Here is a 24,545-nt window from a genome sequence, read left to right on the forward strand (position 1 = left end):
TTCTGAAGATATTTAACACTTCCTGGAATGCAGGTAAACTACTAAAAATCTGGAAAACATCAGTCATTATACCCTTACTAAAACCAAACAAAAACCCTAGTGACTGTAAAAGATACAGACCAATAACTTTGACTAGTACTCTCTGTAAACTAAACGAAAGAATAATACATACCAGATTTATGAATTCGCTCTTATAAAACAACAAGATCAACTTTTACCAAACTGCATACAGGTTTCAACACAGTACAGAGGATCAATTATATTATCTTTGCCAATCAGTCAGAGATGGATTTCAAGAAAACCACCAAAGAAGATGACAGCAATATTCTTGGGTCTCACAGCTACCTACGATCATGTCTGGAGAACAAAAATTAATAAAAATTGCATACGATACTGGAATAAGGGGAAATGCATTAATCTGGATTTCAGATTTCATGAAAGGAAGAGAAATGAAAGTAAAAGTTAATGGAATTTATTCCAACATGCATTGAATTTGGGCTGGAGTCCTACAAGGTTCTGTTTTAAGTCCACTCCTATTTCTCATCTATATGAACAATATCTATCTTCACATAATAAATAATACAAAAATAGCATGCTATGAAGATAATATAGCAATCTGGTGCACAAGCAGTAATCCTCAACAATCTGAAAAAGTCCTAAATAATTCAATAAAACGCTTAGAAAAATGGGCAAAGGAACTTAAACTACAGATAAACCTAGAAAAAACAAAACTGAGCAACTTCTCCACTGATAGAAAAAATAGACACAATTACAATCCTCAAATCAAAATATATAATACCAAAATAGAAAAAAACAGTCTTCAAAATACTTAAGCCTAACCCTAGATACTGAACTGAGATTTACAACTCATATTACAAATATATGAAATAAAGCTCTTAAAAAGCTTAATATCATCAAAAGGCTTCGTGGAACAAAGTGGGTTGCAAAACCGAAGACGCTCAAAACTACATCTACGGCACTCATACGACCCACTATGGAATATGTTTCATCAATCTGGGCTCCAGCTTCTACTAGCTCAAAAGAAAAACATGACAGAGTACAATCAAGAGCTGCAAACATTATTATAGGTGCAGTCTCATTCACAAATAATTTAAAAGCTCAACAAGAATGGGCTTCACATACTAGAAGACAGAAGAAAACTCTCCACAGTTAAATTCACTAACAGAATCAGGAGCCAACAACAGGATCACATCTCACCCAGGACTTTCGATGCCTGGACAAGAAAATCTAGACTAAAGAGATTATCTACTTTTACAATATGATCACGAAATTAGTAAACAAATCCTTAGAGCATCTATCCATTGAAATAAGCAAAGAACCATTCTTTTCCACTTTTCTACCAAAGAACACAATGATTAACTTAAATCTCCTAGAACCTTGTTTTCAAAAAAAAGATTCACAGCATGAAAATAAAAGAAAAGGACTTGACACTATACATCACATAAATAATCCAAACCACGTCATTGCCTACACTGATAGATAATCTTATAAAGCACTCAACCAAGGAGGTTCAGGGGTTTTTCTAACTCTACCTGGAGGCGAGGAAAAAATCAAAACCACAGCTGGCAAAATAGCTTCAAACTTCACTTGTGAATTAACAGCCATGCAAACAGCTCTCAAATTCTATCTCTCAAATCCAATAATAAACATTATAGAAGGAATAACTATCTATAGCGACTCAAAATCTGCACTTGAGGCATTAAAAAATGGAAAAACAAATCTCACACAGGAAATTCATGAACTACTAATAACCTTAAATTTGAAAAATAAGAACTGCACACTTCAATGGATACCAGCCCATGTAAATATTGAAGGCAATGAAAGAGCAGAGAGACTAGCCAAAGAAGTAAGATACTTACCTCAAAAATTATACCCACTATCACTAACTGATGGTAACTCTGTCCCCAAAACAAGATTGGTAAAACAAACTATCAAGAAGAAGAATGAAATCAGTGAAATTAATGAAAATAGAGAAATTACCACAATCATCACCAGACTAAGGATGGAACATTTTAAAGGCACGAAAATTCATCCAGATAGTAGTAAGAGCTATGAAACATGCAAAATCTGTCGAGGAGTTGTTGAACTAACACCTGTCCATATTTATTCTTGCCCAGTAATTGCTGCTGCTCTACAGAAAATTAACAATAACCCTAGAGAAAAGCTCTACTCCATCAAAGTTCAACAGATTGCCAAAACAGGTCTACAGATCCACAGTCATATCTAGAAGCTCTTCAATTGACTCGATAACAACAACACAGAAATCTACATATGGCTAGCTACAACTCAGATGATCACTTCATGATCACTTTGCCTCATAGTCTTCATATCCAATGCCTCAATCAGTATTCATTTTACATCCACAAAACCAAACCATGTACATCTTCTCATTTACCACACCTCTAATAATTGAATTGCCAAACACCACTCACAGGTTTTTTGTTACCAATTTTCATTCCGACATCATTTGTTTTCTTCTTTTTTCACTCTTCCATACATGTCAACAATTCTCTTCATTTGGCCACTAGTGGGCCGTAAGTTGTGTAGTGTCAGAAAGAGATCTGGGAAACTAAGTGCTGTTTTGAATAATAATTGGCTGTGTTTCATAAATTTTAGGGTTTCATTATTTATTTTTGAGAACAAAGTGTGTCTGAGTGATTTTTGGTGTGAATTTTATCAGAATTATTAGTCTAAATTGCCATTTTAAATATCACACAATGCCAGTCAGGAGGTCACACACACGGGCATCGACTAGTGCTATTAGGCGAATGCTGCCAAGTACCATGGGCGACATAGACTTTTCAAAACTGATTCGATGTCCTGAGTGTGATATGTATGCATGGTGGAACGTAAGAGATATCCTTGTGGAGAGGGAAAGAATGAGCGAAAGATGAGAGAAATTATGGATTTGTCATCAGTGCGATATACTGTTGGACCATGACACACAGAATGCAAAACTGACTGAAAAGATATATAATGAACATTATTATTATTATTATTATTATTATTATTACTATTATTACGGTCAACTCCAGGGAGTCATTAGACTCATCGAGGGAGGCCCCAAATCATTTTCATCACAACTATCCGACATTCATATAGTATCTATCATACCTCGCCTTAAACTCATTCACTGTCACAGCATCCACCACAGACTCAGGGAGCGCATTCCACTCATTCACTACTCTAAAAGTAAAGAACCCAGCTCTAACACCTTTACTAACCACACTTTTGCCCAGTTTCCATGGATGTCCCCTAGTCCTCCCACAACCAGCCCTGTTCTCAAAAATATCTTCTGAATTAATTTTATAGAAACCCTTCAGTAATTTGAATGTCTCAATCATATCTCCCCTCCTCCGCCTATCAACCAATTTTTGCAACCCACAAATCCTCAACCTGTTCTCATACGGTTCATTCCACAGACCTGCTATCATCTTGGTCACTCGCCTCTGGATCCTCTCCACCTCCTCCCCATCAAGAAGAAACCTAGGTGACCAAATCTGAGCACAGTAGTCGAGATGAGGTCTTATCAAGGCTCGATACAGAGGAACAATAACCTGCTTGTCTCTGCTTGTCAACGTATTCTTCAGCAACCAAGTGATTTGATGAGCTGATTTGGCCACTTTTGCAATGTGTCCCCTAAATTTCAATTCCTTATCCACCAACACTCCTAAATCTCGTGCCTCATCAATTTCCTGGAGCACGGTTCCACCAATGCAGTAAACTGCCTCCCATCTTTTCACCCCAAAATGCATAACCTTACATTTTGCCACATTAAATTGACATCCATTCTCCCTAGCCCAGACCTCCAATCTATCCAAATCATCCTGCAAAATTTTGACGTCATCTGCATTCACTATTGCCCTACCCAACTTCGCATCATCCGCAAACAAATGAACTGTTCCTCTCAGATCCTTTCCTATATCATTTATGAACAAATTAAACAGCAGTGGTCCAAGAACAGATCCTTGTGGTACACCACTAGTCACAGGCCGTCTAGTGGACTCTACTCCTGAGTAAACCACTCTCTGATATCTCTCCGTCAACCACCCTCCTATCCATCTCACCAACCCTATGTCCATTCCCATATGCTGCAATTTACTGATTAGAATTCCATGTGGTATCCTGTCAAAGGCCTTAGCAAGGTCCAGCAGAATCACTGTAAACCCATTACCCTTATCCAGTTCAGCCGTCACTGTGTTATAATACGTGAGCAAGTTACTGAGGCATGACCTACCCTTCACAAAACCATGCTGTCCCCGATACAGTATCCCATTTTCTTCTATCCAATCTTGTATTTTCCTCTTGACTATTTTCTCTAAGACCTTGATAATGATTCCTGTTATGCTGATTGGCCGGTAATTTTCAACAGCAGCCTTGGAACCACCTTTGTGCAGTGGAACTATTTTCCCCTCTTTCCACCCCCTTGGGACTGACCCAGTCCTGAGGCTCAAATTAAACATAATGGTCAAGGGCACTGACAATTCTTTGGCCGCTTCACGTACGACACGAGCTGGTATACCATCCAATCCCACAGATGTATTGACATTGAGGTTCTGTAATAGACTAGTTACCTCTACCTCATTCATCACAATTCCAGTATAAGCTGTTGGTTCCTCCATTTCCGCAAAGCCACCACCTGGATGATATACTCTTGCAAAGTGCTCGCTCAGTAATTCCACAACATCGACTGATTCAGTTACCTCCCTACCCTCAGCATTTTTTAAGATCATTCTACCATGAGCATTTTTCCTTTTACTTGCAACATATTGAAAAAACTGTTTGGGATTCTCTTTAGCCTGCATGGCCAATTTCCTTTCATAATCTGCTTTTGCTTTTCTTACCACCCTTGTTACCATCCTGGCCTGAGCTTTATACTGTTCATGCACATGAAAGAAACAGAAATTAAATGAAAGATAGAGAGACTGATGGAGTGAACGAATGCAGGAACGTAGAAGTGAAAGTTATGAAAAACCAAAATGAAATGAAAGTAAGAGAAACTGAGGGAGTAAAAAAATGCAAAGATGTAGAAGCGAAAGTTACGGAAGAAGTTGCAAAAAACAGAAGCGAACCGAAAGTTGGAGAAACTGAAGGAGAGAAAGAATGCAAAGATGTACAAGTGAAAGTTAGTGATAAGGGGGTGAAAGAAAGTATGGATGAGGAAAAGGAAGTAAAGTGCGGCCGAATGAGAGGTAGCGAGATAGAGAGTGAAGTTATCAGAATGCAAGATTTAATGAAACAGATATTGGAAATGAAAAATGAAATGAAGAATATGTTGAGTGATGTTAGGCATCTAGTGGAAATTAATGAAAGTATGCAAGAAATCAGAATGAAAGAACAAAGAGTAAAAGAAGTGACGAGTGATTCCACGATAGCAGTATATGGAGACTCCATAATTAGAGGGCTAATTATTGACAGAGTCCATATGGTCTGCTACCCGGATGGGAGAATGAGTACGATAATTAAGGCATTGGACATGAGGAAGAAACGAGCGAGAGAGTTAGTTGTGATTGTAGGGACTTTAATCGACTCGACAACAACAACAACACAGAAATCTGCATATGGCTAGTTATGACTCAGGTGATCACTTTGCCTCATAGTCTTCATATCATGCCTCAATAACTATTCATTTTACCTTCACAAAACCAAATCTTGTGCATCTTCTTGTTTACCACACCTCAAATAATTGAACTGCTAAACAACACCACTCTCAGGTTTTTCGTTACCATTTTTCATTCAGACATCATTTGTTTTCTTCTTTTTTCACTCTTCCATACATGTCAACAATTTTCTTCATTTCATTCTACGTCTTCCTCATCTTCACCAACTCAGGTTTCAAAGAGTGATATCAGGAAGGCAGGTAAGTAGGGGAACACAGAGATAAAGTGTTAGAAGAGAGAGAGAGAGAGAGAGAGAGAGAGAGAGAGGGGGAGAGTGAGGATGCATGTGAGCAATTGAGGAACAGGGTGGTTAGAGGTGTAATATATGGGGACTCAATGATTCGTGGTGTGCAAGATAGGATGCGTGACAAGTGTTTGCCTGGAGGAAAGATAGAAAGTGTGGCTATGGCAATTAAGAGGGGTGAAAGGGTGGATGAGATTATTGTGATGGTAGGAACGAATGACTTGAGAGGTAATCCACTGCCTCAATTACTATTCATTTTACCTCCACAAAACCAAATCTTGTGAATCTTCTTCTTGTTTACTACACCTCTAATAATTGAATTGCCAAACAACAACCATTCACAATGCAATCTGGGCAGGCAGTGAGAGATATGAGATTCTTGCTTGAGGTAGTACGAAAAAAGACGCAGAGAGGAGAGATAGTGTGCATGTTGCCAAGGTATGATAGTGATGAGCTGAGCAGAAGAGCAGTAATATTGAATAACATAACAGCTAGAATGTGTCAGAAGAGAGGATTGTAATATGTGGATGCTTGGAGGGCATTTGAGGAAAGAGAGCAATTGTATGCCAGAGACACCGCTTGCATTTGAATGAGGAAGGACGTAGGCATCTGCAGAGATTGCCTTTTATAATAAAGTTACAAGAGCAGTTGATAAGGGAAAGGCATATACTGCATTTTTTTGGATTTAGCGTAGGCATTTGACAGGGTGCCACATGATAAGCTGATATTTCAGTTGCAGCACATGGGTTTTGATGTCAGGCTGGTCAACTGGATTCAGGATTAGCTGTCCAATAGATATCAGAGAGTTGTGTATGGTGGGGAAGTTTCAAGGAGGCAGAAGGTTACAAGTGGGGTCCCACAGGGCTCAGTACTGAGACCTATATTGTTTAACCTTTATATCAATGACATTGTCAGTGGATTTCAGGGGGATATTCAGTTGTTTGTGGTTGATGTGAAGCTAGGAAGGGTTATTAGTAATAGTGCACATGTGGTAGCCCTGCAAGAGGATTTGAATAAGTTAGACAGATGGGTAAATGAATGGGGTATCGATTTAATGCAGCAAAATGTAAGGTCTTGAGGTTTAGGACACATCGATATGACGCTGAATACTCTATTGGAGGAGCTACACTGGAGGAAGTAGGGAAGACAAGAGATCTAGGGTTGATAATTGATAGAAACCTGAAATTCACAGGACACATTGCAAACATATCCTCTGTGTTACCTTCAGTTAACACAGAGGATTGCTGCAATAATGAGAAGGACGCTGACATCATTCATCAGGCATCTGATGAATGATGTCAACCATTCACCAGACACATCCATCAGAATGCCACATTGTGTACTGCAGTTCATTGCTCCACATAACTCTCTTCCATTAATCCACAGTCCAATGATAGTGTTGTTTGTACCATTCCAGACAATGACATTGGCAGGTATAATGATGGGCTTATGAGCCACAGCATGACCATGAAACCCAAGAGCAAACACCTCTGGTGAATAGTTCTGTCAATGGGATTTCCAGAGCTCATGTGGAAGTTGTTTGTGATGGCCACTAAGGCTGACTGACAATTTACTGTGACAACACACTTGAGAGTTCACAGGTTCCGATTTGTCAGTTTCTTTCTGGAGAGGAGTTTGGTGATTCTATCTTTATTTTCACATCATGATAACCTCACTAATAGTAATCTAGGGGATGTGCAATGTGGCAAAAATCACTTGGGTCAAATGATTGAACTTGTGGGCTCTGACTATCATACCACATTCGAATGGGCTCAACTCTTTTCATCCACTTATTCTGATGGCAAAGAATGTCTACACTGCTAATGTCTATGTGCCTTTGCTTATATAGCATTGCAGATATGCATCTGTGTCATACAGGCAAGGCAACATAGACCTATTGGGGGTATCTGGACACTTTTGGCAACATAGCATACTTGTATTTCAGGATATCACCTGTCAACCATTGCACTGATTCTAATAGTCTTTGGACAGGATGAGGCTATCAATTCCATCACTTCACTTCCTTTATTCCTAATACTTCTAGCATACATATAGAGAAACATCGATGCATTGTTATACTTGTTATTCCTTCTAGACTTCACTCGACCCACTCACTCAAGACTCACTGACATAGTCAAGACTTCCCTTCAGATATTTCATATCTCCCACACTACCTAATGTCACGTCTATAGCTAACTTATGCTTGCATTCCTTCCCCTTGATCATACTCATAACTCTGTTCCATAGGACCACTATCGCAGCCATTAAACCTGAGATACTAATATCAGAATTACCTGTCTCTTCCTTCCACTATCTACATTTCATTCAAACATGCACCCCTCCGATCTCTTGCCTGCCACATTTCTAAATGTAAGGAAGCAGATATGCCAGAGGCACAGCATGTTAAAAAATCCTGTACTATAATTTGCAAAATGTGAATTTTAAATGGTGGGTGACAATCAGTCAGTAAATGGAGGTACAGTGGCTACCATAAGTGAGTAAAAAAATGTACAATTTAAGATATTTGTTTGGTTTGGTTTGTTGGTATTTACTTTTTTTTTTTTTTGTTTGCATTTGGAATTTTCTAAGTTTAAAGTACTTTCCTAATATATTGCACTGTATATTGTGCAATTTTTTTTAATCAATATTTGTCAGAAATTTTTATCAATATTAAGAATATTTTTATGGCAGCCACTGTACATTTTTAGTGATTCGTTGTCCCTCATTTGACCACCATTTAAAGATTACATTTTGCAAATTATCATTTAGAAATGTGGCAGGCAAGAGATGGGGGAGTGCATGTTTGCATAAAATGTAGACAGTGGAAGGAGCTGGGTGACTTTGATATCAGTATCTCAGGTTTTAATGACTGTGATAGCAGTACTATGGAAAAGAGTCACAAGTAGCGTGATCAAGAGAGGAAAGGTGAGCATGGAGTAACTATAGATTTCAGTGTAGGTGGTTGGAGATATGGAAGATAAGATGGGTAGTGTCCAAGAAGCAGTGACAACAAAGAAGAAGGCAAAGCAGAAGTGGGACAAGTCAAGAGTGGAAGAGGAAAGAGAGAGAGAGAGTGAAAGCGAGAGGCCAAGAAAGTTGTTGTGCAGGAGAAGGCCATGGCATATCAAGATCTTTATGATCAATTAGAAACAAAGGAAGGACAAAGAAAAATTTATCATTTGGCAAAATCTAGAAATAAGGCATCCAAGGACATCTTACATGTGAGGCAAATCAAAGACTCTGGAGAATGAGTATTAAGGAAGGATGTGGATATAAGAAACAGATGGAGAATATACTTCGAAGGACTTTTGAATGAGGAAAATGCAAGGATTCACAGAAAAGATTGGGAGCCTTATGAGGGGATGATGCAGAACATTAGTAGAGTGGAAGTGAAGGAGGCCATAAAAAGGATGAAGAATGGAAAATCGGTGGGCCCTGACAGGAACCCAGTGGAGGCATGGAAGGCACTGGGGGAAGAGGGAATTGACCTGCTCTGGGACCTGTTCATAAAAGCTTGCCAACAGGAAAATATACCTGAAGAGCGGAGGGAAAGTACTCTTGTCCCCATCTACAAGGGTAAAGGTATGCACAAGACTGTAAGAATTACAGAGGAATAAAGTTGATGTCCCACACCATCAAAATTCTACAAAGAGTTCTTGATGGAGATTGAGGAAGGGAGATTGCAAAGTAGCAATTTGGCTTCATGCCTGGTCGATCGATTACAGATGCTATCTTAGGGTTATGGCCGATGATGGAAAAGTTTCGAGAGAAACAAAGGGAGCTACAGCTGGTGTTCATTGATCTGGAGGAAGCGTACGATAGAGTGCCAAACCAAGAAGTCTGGAGGTGTCTGAGGGAGAAGAAAGTACCATGAGAAATATGTCAGGTTGGTGCAAGAGATGTACAGAAATGTGAAGACAAGAGTTCGGACCAGCCTGGAAGAGAGAGAAAATTTTCAAGTGACAGTTGGCTTGCATCAAGGATCAGCATTAAGTCCATTCCTGTTTAATATTGTGATGGAGGTGGTGATGGAGAAGGTGAGAGAAGACGCATCTTGGACAATGTTGTATGTGGATGAATCGTGCTGTGTGTGCAGAATCAAGAGATGACGTGGCAGCTAAACTGGAAACATGGAGGAAAGTATTGGAAGAGAGAGGTATGAGACTGAGCACAAGTAAGACAGAGTACATGTGTTGCAAAGAGGATGGCAGCGAGGAGACAGATCTGGAGCTGGAAGGAAATGTCATCAGGAAGGTTAGGGACTTTAGATTCAACAGTAAAAGATACTTAGATTCAACAGTGAAAGAGGCTGAGAAGTAAGTGGGATAGAGGATACAAGCTGGATGGAGGAACTGGAGAGAGGGATGACTGGAGTGCTATGTGATAAGAGGGTGCTGATCAATCTAAAAGGCAAAATCTACAGGAGAGGGTGAGATGCATTTAGTGAAGTAGAGTAGGTGAGAACAGCTATGACGTATACTATGGAAACTGTGGCCCTGAGGAAAAATAACATTAGCAGGATAGAGGTAGCAGAGATGAGAATGCTTAGGTGGATGTGTGGTGTGACCAGAAAGGATCATCTGAGAAATGACTATGTAAGGAGAACAGTGAAAGTTATGAACTTAGGAGTGAAGATACAGGAGGCAGGGTTGAGATGGTTTGCTCATGTGATGAAGAGCGAGGATGAGTATGTGGAAAGAAAGGTCATGCAGATGGATGTGCAAGGGAGGAAGAAGCACAGGCAGCCAAAGAAGAGATGGAGGGAGCTGGTGGAAGAGGACTTGAGGATGAAGAACTTGAATGTGGTTACAGTCCAAGACAGGAGGATATGGAAGAGACACACTAAAAACAGCGACCCTACTTAAGTGGGAGAAGCTGGAGAAAAAAAAAAAGAAGAAGTGTCAACTGTGTTAGTGAGTCTTGAACGAGGATCATGCAAAGTCTGGAGGGAATAATAGGCACCTCTATAGCACAAGAACAAGTGGAAGAACACCGGAACATTGGATTGGAAAAGACCTGGGTTCGATTCTCATCATGATGAAGGAAATCCTTATATGGGCTGGGAGGTAGCAGGGTTTTTTCTGCTAGAAACTCGGGTTTTTAATCCTGCATACAGACAAATCAGCCTTCAAAACACATGCAATTTACAGACAAAAAATAGTGTTGTTGGTGATGAAGGGAAATAGATGGCATTGATGGTAGTAATGTCATAGTAGGAGAATTAAGTAGTAGTAATAGTGGAGAGGATGAGAAGCATTTAGTGAAGTAGAGTAGATTTCCCTCCTATGATAAGTCCTTGGACTCCCTGGAGGTGTCTCACAATAATGATAATAATAATAATAAGTATAGAACTGGTGATGGAGAAGGTGAGAGAAGACGCGTCTTGGACAATGTTGTATATGGATGAATCGTGCTGTGTGTGCAGAATCAAGAGATGACATGGCAGCTAACTACATGGAGGAAAGTATTGGAAGAGAGAGGTATGAGACTGAGCACAAGTAAGACAGAGTACATGTGTTGTAAAGTGGATGGTAGCCAGGAGACAGATCTGGAGCTGGAAGGAAATGTCATCAGGATGGTTAGAGACTTTAGATTCAACAGTAAAAGATACTTAGATTCAAAAAAGAGGCTGAGAAGTAAGTGAGATGCAGGATACAAGCTGGATGGAGGAACTGGAGAGAGGGATGACTGGAGTGCAATCACTACCAATTAAGGCTAAAATTTCTGCTAAAGTTATAATAAATATTTAATAATTAATAATAAAACTTAGCTATATTATATATTTATGTAACATTCAAAAAAACTTATGCCAACTTCCAATATTCAAAATAGAATAAATTTCATTATAGAGAAGTGAATTAACATTACAATCATGATAACAATAATATCAATTCAAAAACAATAATGTTACAGCATTACTAATTAGGAAATCATAGTGAATTACTGAAAGGTACTTAACCTGCAAAAAATTATAATATTCCTCTTCTGGAAGAATATCTATTTGAAGAAAACGAGCCTTAATCCTTAAAGAAGGACATTCTTTGGGACTAGATTTTCCCATAACAGCTGGATACCTTTAAAAAAATAATAAATAAATAAAAATAAATAAAAAAAAACATTATTCAAACTGAGAATATCAAAATCCTTTAAAATTTATTGGATAATATAAATAATATAATACATGATTTATATGATATAAGTTATTATAATAAATTTAGTTTAATCCTTTATCCAAGTGTGAGCAAACAAAGTTTGCGCCTGAAAGTGTCTTCAGGACTGGGTTAAGGTGGTACAACACCAGGGCAACTCGTTGCAAAGGTGGAGCAAGCTACCAACACTCCTATCTCAGTATCTCCTATAATGCAAAACACATCTTCTTGTGGATATGTCTAATGTTATGTCCAAGTGAAAAATAAACTTTCAACATCTTTCTCTAAATCCAGAGTAAATTATATAAAAAAAGGGTGGCACACCAATTGGGAATTCCTACAGGTAGAGATGACCTGCTAATGCTTCCGCCTGATATCTCCACTTGGGCCTGGCTCCCACTGAAGAGACCTCAATAAAGGTCGAAATTAGTCTGGGTAGTGGCCCTTCCCTTAATGCATAACATTAGACATATCCGCAAGGAGATGTGTTTTGCATTATAGGAGATACTGAGATAGGAGTGTTGGTAGCTTGCTCCACCTTTGCAACGAGTTGCCCTGGTGTTGTACCACCTTAACCCAGTCCTGAAGATACTTTCAGGTGCAAACTTTGTTTGCTCACACTTGGATAAAGGATTAAACTAAATTTATTATACTCTAACCAATTGAAAAATAAACTTTCGATATAAGTTATTATTATTATATCATCATCATAATAATATTATATTATTATTAAGTTATTAATGATATAACTTGAGACATGGTTAAGAAAAATTGTGGAAAGGAAGCTTGGTGAAGAACAAACTGGATCAGATTTTCACTTTGAGACAAATAGTTGAAAAGTCATGGGAAAATAACATGGATCTATATTTAAGTTTTGTAGATCTGGAAAAGGCACATGACAAGGTGCTTTGAACAGTGCTTTCCAAAAGGAAAAGCAATACAGTTTTCAAAACAATACAATTATATGCAGGGCTGGTGGAAGCGAGCATGCAGAGCATGTGGGCGCCGCTAAGAAGGGGGCGCTGCCACCGGGGCATGGTTCATTTTTAAGAAAAAAAATTTTTATAATAAAAACAAAAAATTCTTAGAATGATCAATATTAAAATAAATAAGTCTGGATACACCGAATAAAAATTTTAAAAAATTGTATATTGCCACCTCTTTGATCAGCTGGCTGTTTACAATTTTGCAGCGAGAATGTCTGCAGAATGTTATGTCTGTTGCAGTCTATCTAAAGTGAAACGGTGAATGGTTTTTATGCGCAGAAACGAATTTTCGTACAAAACATTTGTTGCTAGTTAACCAGTCATATGGTACGCATCTCAGGCTACTGACAGTAGCACAGTGCAGACTATTATTTCGTCTCTGTGTCGTGTTGTGTAATATGTTACTCATCTCAGTAGACTACTGACAGTAGCACAGTGTGGACTATTATTTTGTCTCTGTGTCGTGTTGTGTAATAATTTTTTGTGAGTATAAAATAGAAATGAAATCAAAAATTTAACAAAAGTTATCTGGTGCACAAAATCATAAGTATCATGCTGCGAAAGAAGCAGATATTAAGAAAAAAACTGGGGCTCTTAATAAATTTATTAAAATATTCTGCTGCAGATTGTAACCAACTCGATACATCAGAAATCAGAGTTGACGAACCACGCACATCATCCAGTTTGCATGAAAGTACTATTGCAACTATTGAACAAGATAACAAGACGCATGATTTAAGTGAAAAACAGTTAAGAGAAAATTTAGTTGTAGTTGACCATGAAATCAACACGTTGTTAGTCTGTAAATTTAGAAGATCCAGGTGAATGGGAAAATATTGATGAAAAATTACGAGTTGGTTTAATTGAAATGGGGCCTGTTCAAAAGAAAAATATAATGTATCTCAGAGATACATATGGTTGTAAATTTGGCGACATGTATTATAATAGAAAAATGGAAAACGGTGAGCTTGTGATAAGAACATGGCTCATTTATTCCGAAACTTTAAATTCTGTTTTTTGCTTTTGTTGCAAACTTTTCGCAAGTTTGCAACTGAATCAAGTAGTCTTGTAGAAGGTTATAACGATTGGAGAAATGTAAGTACAACTTTGCATAGACATGAGACTAGTTTAACTCACATGAAAAATTTCTTAAAATGGAAGTAACTTGATAAAAATTTAAAAAACAAAACTACTATTGATTGCCAGACTCAAAGCATGTATGAAATGGAAAAGAAACATTGGACGAGTATTTTAGAATGCTTGATTGAAATGATAAAATTACTTGGTAGCCAAAATTTAGCTTTTTGCAGATCATCTGATAAATTATATGAAAGGAATAATGGCAATTTTTTAAAATTAGTCGAACTGTTTGCGAAGTATGATCCCGTTATGGAAAATCATGTTGAAAGGGCCCTACAACGAAACAACAGTGTACACTATTTGAGTAAAGACAGTCAAAATGAAATATTGGAAACTTTAAGTAACACAATCAGAGATACAATGTTATTATCAATTCAAAAATCTAAATATTATTCCATAATTTTAGACTGCACACCTGATGCAAGTAAAACAGAACAAATGACTTCTTTTAGGCTTACATGGTGATCCGAATGCATTTTTGAAAATTATGGAGACAACTACCGTGTTTGAATAAAAACTTTAGTTTAATATAACTAAAATCTACATTCGACTTTTTGACCTTTATGTCAAGGTCATCTTCTGGAGCATACAACTATACACAGGAAACAAGCTATACTACAATCAAACTGGTTTGTTAAAGACACTGACCAACCACTACAACTATACACAGGAAACAAGCTATACTACAATCAAACTGGTTTGTTAAAGACACTGACCAACCACTACAACAATTGTTGGCCTGACCTCTGGTGAGAAAAAAAATTAAAAATAAAAAAAATAAAAATAAAAAATAAAAAAAATAAAAGAACAAATGACCATTATTATTCGCTTTGTTTCCTGTGACAATGGAATTGTCAAGATCAGGGAAAACTTTTTAGGTTTTGCAGATATATCAGATTCCACAGGACGTGGTTTATGTGCAACTATAATGGAACAACTGGAAAAATGGAACATTCCCACTGAAGACATGCGAGGTCAAGGGTATGAGGGGCAAATATGAAAGGGAAAAAATATGGGCTCCAAAATTTGCTTTTGAACAAAAATCCTCGAGCTTTTTTTTATGTGCCATGTGCTGCTCATACTCTAAATTTAATCATTAATGATGCAGCCAAAGCGAATGCAGATACAATTAGTTTCTTTGCAATTATTCAAGAAATATACAATTTCTTTTCATTCTCTTACAAACGTTGGGCAATCAATAAAGAAACAGCATGAAGCACAAACATTATGTGCTAAAATAAAGGACTACAAATTTATTTGCTCTCTTATAACTTGGCATGATTTACTTAACAGAATAAACCCTGTGATTAAATGCTTCAAAACAAAAATATGAACATTACACTTGCTTTAGAATCTATTGAAACTTAAAAATATTCTTACAAGAGTATCGATCAGATACAAATTTTAAAGAAGTTCTAAAAACGGCAAAAGAACTGAGTGAAGAGGTTGATGGAGAACAAGAATTTAAAACTGGTACTGAAGTTCGACGACAAAAGAAGACACGACAATTTGACTACGAGCATTACGACGAAACGCCACTATCACCAGAAGATAAATTTAGAGTGAATGTGTTTTATACACTTCTAGAAGTTGCAATGTGTTCGTTAATAGAACGTTTTGAACAACTAAAAACATATTATGATAATTTCAATTTATTGTATAGAATACTACAAATTAATAACGAAGATTTACGAAAAAATTGTGACAATTTAGAAATTCTCTTGAAGGATGGCGACAATAAAGACGTAAATGCAATAGAACTATTATATATGACGAGTTATGTGCTTTCCGGGATATTTTTCGGAAGGATAATTTAAATATTCAAAATCTTTCCGATATTCTTAATTTTATTGTGTCCAATAATTTATCTTTCCCTAACTTTTCAATTGCTTTAAGAATACTATTAACCATACCTGTTAGTGTAGGAGCAGTGAACGTTCCTTTTCCAAGTTGAAATTGATTAAAACCTACTTAAGAACAAGTACGTCACAAAAAAAAGGCTTGTTAGTTTGGCGTTAATAGCTATTGAAAATGATATATGTGCGGAATTAAACATTAAGACCATTATTTCTAATTTTGTGAATATGAAATCAAAAACCCTAAAATTTTAATTTAAAAAATTCAAGTATATTTATGTAATTTAATTTATTTTCTGTTATTTTGTAAAGATGTTTATTTTTGAATACTTATATTAAATGTTCTAATTATTTCTGAATTCTTTTCTTATTTTCTCATCTATCTTGAGTTTCTTTTATTTTCCTAAAAGATAGTTCTACTTATAAAAATTATTAAACATTTTTTTCAAGTTACTAAATTCTTAATAACTTGTAAAATGCAAGAATTTTTTAAACTTTAGTTCAAATAAATTTTAACTTTAATTAAAATTCATTTTAATTTTGTTAGCGATTCGGGTCGGTGAGAAGGCTATAATCCCTGTATCATTATATTCAACGATTAAAGTGAAGTGGCTTTATCAAAATTTGCTTTAACTTTTGAGAATTTTTTGAATATATACGGGTTTTTAACGATTATCCTGCCTAGTCAACACCGCCGGTTTGTTACATTTAGTGAACCAACGTGTGGCTGTTCTGTCAAAATTTATTTAAGAAATTTCAAATAATTAAAATTTTTATTATCGTAAAAGAACCACACACACACACGTACACTCGGATTGTTACAGGGGCACTTAGATAGAAATTGCATGCTGGCGGCAAAGACCCTAGCGCCGTCTCTGGTTATATGGTGTAAATGTGACATTTATCAGCACTATATAGTCTGTATTTCAGCTGTAAGTCAAACAGTTAGAAATGAAGGAGGTACAGGCAGATGCTATGATGTTAAACAAGGTATGTGAAAAGGCTGCACATTATCTCTACTGTTATTCATTAGTGAATGTTATTCACAATGAATAACATTCACTAATGTTATTCATTGTGAAGGAAAGTGATATTAAGCCTGATATCAAATTGGTCTTGTTAATAATTATTATTTATTGTTATTAACATCTGACCTCCATGGAGTCAGAAACTCATTGTGGGAGGAACACAATCACACATAAAACTCATTCAAAAGTACCTTAAACTGATTCAATATGTCCACATTCACAACACATTCAGGCAATGCATTCCACTTGCCAACCACTCTCCATGAAGAGAACATGTCATCACTCCTCTGTTTGCACACTCCTATACAATTTCTAAAGATTGCCTCTTGTTCTACCCCCCCCCCCTCCTTTTACCATTCTATGAAAAATTTCTTCCATGTTAACCTGATAACCCCTGACTAACTGATATGTCTGAATCATATTCCTCCCCATCCTCCTATTCATGAGACTTTGCAATTGACATTCTTTCAATATTTTCCGGGTTTTCTCTCCCAGAAACTTGGGTTTTTCATCCTGCATACAGACAAATGAGCCTTCAGAACACACGCAATTTATAGACAAAAAATACTGTTGTTGGTGATGATGGGCGATATATGGTGTTGATGATAGTAGTGTCATAGTTAGAGAATTAAGTGATAGTGGAGAGGATGATATGTATTCAGCGAAATAGAGTAGTGTGCCCTCCCACGATGAGTCCTTGGACTCCCTGGGGGTGTCACGTAATAATAATAATAATAATAATAATAATAATAATAATATATGCTTACCACTTTTGAAAGGATCTACAAAAATGAAGCAGTGCCTACTGATTGGACCAAATCAGCTATAACTCCTATATACAAAAAAGGAGATAAAACAGAATGCAATAATTACAGAGGCATTAACCACCTCAGTATTCCAAGTAAGGTTTTTACAAAAGTACTCCAAAAAGAAATTAAGCTATATATAGAACTGGCACTAGGAGAAGAACAAGCCGGTTTCAGACCAGGGCGAAGCACAATTGATCAACTATTCACCTTAAGACAGCTAATAGAAAAGACACTGGAAAACTATGGAAGAATTTGGAATTCTCAACAAAACCATAAGAATAATAAAGAATCTATATGAGAAATCTGAAAGTGCAGTACAAATGGAGGACACCTTAACCAACTGGCAACCAATAAGGCCTTAAACAACGAAGACTCCGGAATCAAAATATATGGGAAAAATGTGACAAATTTAAAATTTGCAGATGACATTGCATTATTATTATTATTAGAATTATTATTATTATTACGGGTATCTCCATGGAGTCAGTAGACTCATCGCGGGAGACCCAAACTAGCAAAACAATATCTGTCATATCTCTTCTTGAATTCATTTACAGACGAAGAGCTCACAACTAAGTCAGGCAATGAATTCCACTCATTCACCACCCTCCAGGCAAACAACCTTGTTCTGACACCTTTGTTAACCACACTCTTCTTTAATTTCCAGAGATGACCTCTTGTTCTTCCATCACTATCACACAGCTGAAACATTTCCCCTGCATCAATCCTATAAAAACCTTTTAGTAATTTGAATGTTTCTATCATATCCCCTCTTCTTCGCCTATCAACCAATCTCTGCAATCCACAAGCTCTCAATCTATCAATGTAGGGAGCATTTTTTATATCACTCACCAACTTGGTCACTCTTCTCTGAACCCTCTCCACAGCCTCCTCATCTCCAAGGAATCCAGGTGACCAGACCTGAGCACAGTAATCCAAATGTGGAAGTATCAATGCTTTATAAAGGAGAATAATAACCTCTTTATCTCTGGATGTCAGTGTGTTCCTCAACAACCAAGTAATCCTATGTGCAATCTTGGACACCTTAGCAATGTGTCCTCTGAACTTCATCTCCCTATCTACCAATACCCCTAAGTCCCTAGCCTCATCAATCTCTTGGAGTACCTTTCCATCGATGTAGTACACAGCTGGTAATCTTTTAATCCCAAAATGCATGACTTTACACTTTTCCACATTGAACTGACATCCATTTTCTTTTGCCCATTTTACCAGCTTATTTAAATCCTCCTGCAAACTTTCAACATCAGCTTTATTTTTTATTGCACTACACAACTTTGCATCATCAGCAAACAACTGAATATCTCCCTTTAAGCCGTTTCCTATATCATTTATATACAAATTAAACAACATTGGCCCAAGCACAGAGCCCTGAGGCACACCACTAGTCACCTGCCTCATTCTGGACTCGGCTCCTCCATACACCACCTTATGGTATCTCTCCCTGAGCCATTCTCCTATCCATATCACCAATTTAATATCCATTCCCATCTGCTCCAATTTGCGTAACAGTGTTCTATGGGGTATCCTGTCAAAAGCCTTAGCAAAATCCAGAAGTACCACTGTGTAGCCAGTTCCTTTATCCAACTCAGATGTTATTCTATTATGAATAGTTAATAGATTGCTAAGGCAGGATCTACCTTTAACAAAACCATGTTGGCCTCTATAGAGTATCATATCCTGATCCACCCATTCTTGAATTTTGTCTTTAACCAACTTTTCCAATACTTTTACCACTACTCCTGAGATGGTGATTGGTCTGTAATTCAATACCGCAGTTTTAGAGCCACCCTTATGCAAAGGAACCACTTTGCCTAACTTCCACTCCCTAGGGACCATACCAGAGTTCAAACTTAAGTTAAATATCCAGGTGAGAGGGGTTGACAATTCATTTGCACATTCATGCAACACCCGAGCTGATATTCCATCTAAGCCTACCGCAGTGTTTGCATTTAAGTTTTGCAATATATTTAATACCTCTGATTCTTTAGCTTCAATTCTCACATTTGGTATTGCTGTAGGTATAGAGATATCCTCACTTGGGTGATAGACTTTTGAAAAGTGATCACTCAGTAACTCGACTATTACATCTGATTTTGTCACCTCAATACCATCAGCACCCACTAAGGCTATCCTTCCGAAGTCATTCTTCCTCTTACTTGCCACATAGCGGAAGAACTCTTTGGGATTACCCTTGATCTCTTTGGCTAAGGTCTTCTCATAATCTGATTTAGCTTTTCTTACTATGCTGGTAACCTTCCTAGCTTGAGCCTTGTACTGCTCATGGGTGTCCTGATTGCCTTTCTCCTTGTAAATTCTCCATAACATTTTCTTTTTTTGCAGTTCAAGCTTGATACTACTGCTCATCCATCTAATGCCTGCCTTGTTTGACCTCCTAACCATGGGGACACAATCTGATATTGCTTTCCTCAGATACCCGCTGATTTTATCCCAAGCACTGCTAACATCTTTCCCTTGCAATATGTTCTGCCATGGGATGGCTGCAAGCTCACTCCGAAGCTTGTTATAATCGCCTAACCTGTAGTTCCGTACATACCCCCTTCTTAATAGAAAAATCCACAGATTTTGCAACCTCCCAAGTCAATACCACATGATCGCTTTCACCAACTGGAGGTAACGAGGATACCTTACTTATGCATATAACCTCTGAACCAATAACCAGGTCCAACACTCTCACACCACGTGTCCCTTCAGTTACGTGCTGTTTCAAGTAATTATCTCGTAGAAGATGTATGAATTTTGAAAGGATCTACAAAAATGAAGCAGTGCCTACTGATTGGACCAAATCAGCTATAACTCCTATATACAAAAAAGGAGATAAAACAGAATGCAATAATTACAGAGGCATTAACCACCTCAGTATTCCAAGTAAGGTTTTTACAAAAGTACTCCAAAAAGAAATTAAGCTATATATAGAACTGGCACTAGGAGAAGAACAAGCCGGTTTCAGACCAGGGCGACAACATTACTTGCAAGCACAGAAGAAAATCTGCAGCAAATGTCTGATAAAATAAATGAGGAGTGTATAAAATCTGGATTAAATATAAATATAGACAAAACAAAAATTATGCAAATAGGAAAAAGAAGCGCCAATCTGAAAATTGAAATTGATACTAAGAATCTAGAGCAGGTAGAAAACTTCACCTACCTTGGAGAAGTTATTGAGTACAATGGTGAAATTATAAAAGATATAAACAGACGAATCAGTCAAGCATCCCAAACTTTTGGACGACTTAATAAAATATGGAAGTCAAGAGACATCAAACAAGTAACGAAAGTAAGAATCTATGAAACAATGGTCCTCCCAATACTCCCTATGGAAGTGAATGCTGGAATCTCAAAAAGGCTGAAGAGAAAAAATTATTAGTTACTGAAATGGTTGGCTAAGAAGATTACTTGGAGTATCTCTGCTGGATCGACTAAGAAACGAAGACGTAAGGAAATGACTAAAACAAGAAATAACAATAATAGACAAAATCCAAGAAAGAAGACAACCCAGTGACCAAATCTGTGTGCAATAATCCATATGAGACCTGATCAAGGATTATACAATGGAATCATAACTATTTCTGCATGTCAAGTACTCCACATTATTGCCCTTATTTGATGTGATGACATCACAAATTGTGCAATTTGGCACCTGAAATTCAGGTTCTTGTCCACCACCACTCCCAGATCTCTCATCTCCTCTACCTCATTTAAAGTTTCCCCAGCAAGTATATACTTTGCATTTCATTGTTGCCTACCACTTTTCAAAGCCTTACACTTTGAAACAGTGAACTGATAGTTCTAATTACCTGCCTATTCATACAATTTATTCATGTTGTCCTGTAAGACCATAATATCTGCTTGACTCTACATTGCTCTCCCCAATCATTTATAATCTGCAAACAGTTACATATCACCAGTTAAACCCATCCCAATATCACTAATATACAAACTGAACAACAATAACCTCAATATAGATCCCTGCAGCACACCACTAGTGATTTTTCTCTTTAGGGATGCATCCCAATATACCACTGTCTGATACCTAGCTGATCCGGTCACTGATCAAACTCACCAATCCTATTCATTTTAGTTAATTTAACAGTTTATCATGTGGCAGTCTATCTACAACTTTTGCAAAATATAAGTATATCACTGTATGAGGGTGGTGTTCCATAAGTTTCCAGCCTGACTAACTTTCAGAGGTGATAGAAAAAAACAATTGTGTCACTTTTCAACATAATCTCCCTTTACTTCAACATACTTTTCACATCTTTGAATTAACATTTCTATGCCCTTGAAAAAATAGTCTGTACTTTCGTCTGTAAAATGGGCTGAAACTGCATCATCTGCAAATTTTCTTCCTTGAAAGTCTTTCATCAGTTTCAAGAAGAGGTAGTAGTCCCTGGGTGCTAGATCTGGAATGTAGGACAGGTGTTCAATCTCCTGGAAGCAACAGTCCTTCACTGCAGCCTTCACAGCAATAGCCATATGGACTGGGGAAGTGTCTTGGAGCAGGTGAACACCATGACTCATCATTCCTCGTCTCTTCTCCTTTATGGTGTTGACCAGTTTGTGCAGGAGTGAAGCATAATATTCTGCATTTACGGTGATATTCATTTTCTTGAAGTCAACCAAGAGAATTCCCTGGCAATCCCAAAAGATTGCTGCCATGATCGTCTTGGTGGACTGAGTGAACTTTGCTTTTCTCAGTGGGGCTTCGTCTGGTTTGCACCGCTCTATGGATTCCCTTTTGGAAAGAGAATTATAATAAAGGATCATGGTTTTATCCCCAGTGACAATTTATTCCAGCACTTCTCTCTCTCTCTGATTCTCGTTGCAAAGCTCTAAAAACTTGTGGGAACAGGTCACATGATGCTCCTTCTGAATTGAAGAGAGAAGTTGGGGCACACACCTTCCAGTGACCTTCATCATATGAAGCATCTCGTGAATGATGCAAAAGACAGTTGTCATAGAAAAGCCCCAACCTTGCTGAGATATCTTTGAGCTTCAGCCATCTGTCATTGTGCAGTTCCTCCTCAACAAGAGAGACGTTTTCCTCAATTATCACTCTCACAGGTGGACAATCACGAGGATCATCTTCAATGCTCTCTCTCTCTCTTCCTAGGAGAAACTGTTTAGCCCATTCCTTCATGATGGAATATGAAGGAGAAGCTCCCCTATAACACTATCAATTGCTGTTTGATAGCACTTCTTTGGTGAAAAACTTTATCACAGCACAGTACTCAATTTTTAACAATTTTTCCTCAAACGAGTGCCTACAACTGACTAACGTAGGTAGAGAGTTGAAACCTGTACACTAAGCTCTGCATAGATGATGCTATCTGTTACACATGGCATTTTAAAATTGGCATGAATTTTGTATGTCAGGCTGGAAACTTTTCGAACCTACCTTGTATATATGCGTGTCCCTTGAAAAAGGTATTATAATCCTGTTATAATACATAAGTTAGCAAATTATGATCTCCTTTTAACAAACCTGTGCTGACAAGCATAGAGAATACTTGCTCACACCCACCAGCTTCCAGGGATGGCCTCTCATTCTCCCTCTGTCTCCAGATATTTTATGAAAAATTTCATCCATACTAATCTGGTAATTACCTCCTACCAACTTATACATCTCAATCATGTCTCCCCTCTTCCTTCTCTTCTATACACTAGGTTCTGTAATTTGCATTTTCTCAATCTGTTCTCATATTGCACATTCCAGAGACCAGAAACCAACTTAATCAATTGTCTCTAGACCCTCTCCAACATCTCATCATCCTTCTGAAAACCTGGTGACCAATCTGTGCACAGTAATAAATATGTGGCTAAATCAAAGTCTTGTATAATGGAATCACAACATCCATATTTCTAGACATCAGTGTTCTCTGCATCATTCCCATAATCCAGTGTGTTGTCCTCTCAATTTTAGCAAGATTTCCACAAAATTTCAAATCCCTATCCACCATAACCCCCAAATCTTTCACTTCCTCCACCTCCTCAAAAATATCCCCACCAATTCTATTCCCTGCACCCTATCTTTACTTCTTAAATTTTAAAACCTTACACTTTGCAACATTAAACTGACATCCCTACATACTTGTACATTCATACAATCTACTTAGGTCCTCTTGCAAAGCTACAACATCTGCTCTACATCTCATAATTCTCCCCCAACTTTGCATCATCTGCAAACAACTGTACTTAATCATTTAAGCCCTTTCCCATATCATTTGGATACAAAATAAACAACAATAGCCATTTAGAACAAATTAAACAACAAAACAGGTATATCACTAGTGACTTTACTCTTGTGGAATATCACTCCCCTATGCACAACCTGCTGACACCTATCAGACAGCCAATCTCCAATGCAATAATCTACTATCCTATCCCATCTGTTTCAATTTAACTACTAGATGATGGAAGTTTTTTCACTTGGCTATGCTACAAATTATATATTTGGTTTAATCCTTTATCCAAGTGTAAGCAAACAAAGTCTGTGCCTGAAGTATTTTCAGGACAGGGGCAACTCATGGCAAAGGTGCAATAACTTCTAATCACTTGCCTCAGTATCCAATAATGCAAAGCACATCCCCTTGTAGACATGTATAATGCT

The 24,545-nt window shown here is 37.4% G+C and overlaps 1 protein-coding gene across 4 annotated transcripts in view; it reads right to left on the reverse strand.

The window, feature by feature from the left end:
• The window catches only part of LOC150103677 (ras GTPase-activating protein raskol-like), a 770,313-nt gene that overhangs the window by 545,737 nt on the left and 200,031 nt on the right, over positions 1-24,545 (reverse strand). For all 4 annotated transcript variants that reach the window (XM_090396487.1, XM_090396486.1, XM_090396489.1 and 1 more), the window contains one exon: positions 11,885-11,999. In XM_090396487.1, the coding sequence (XP_090252613.1) occupies positions 11,885-11,999 (115 nt within the window). The remainder of the gene's footprint in view (positions 1-11,884; positions 12,000-24,545) is intronic.

The sequence above is a fragment of the Typopeltis vanoorti genome, chromosome 8 (assembly GCF_054136105.1).
Source record: "Typopeltis vanoorti isolate ZY-2024b chromosome 8, IOZ_Tvanoo_1.0, whole genome shotgun sequence".
Classification (NCBI taxonomy): domain Eukaryota; kingdom Metazoa; phylum Arthropoda; class Arachnida; order Uropygi; family Thelyphonidae; genus Typopeltis; species Typopeltis vanoorti.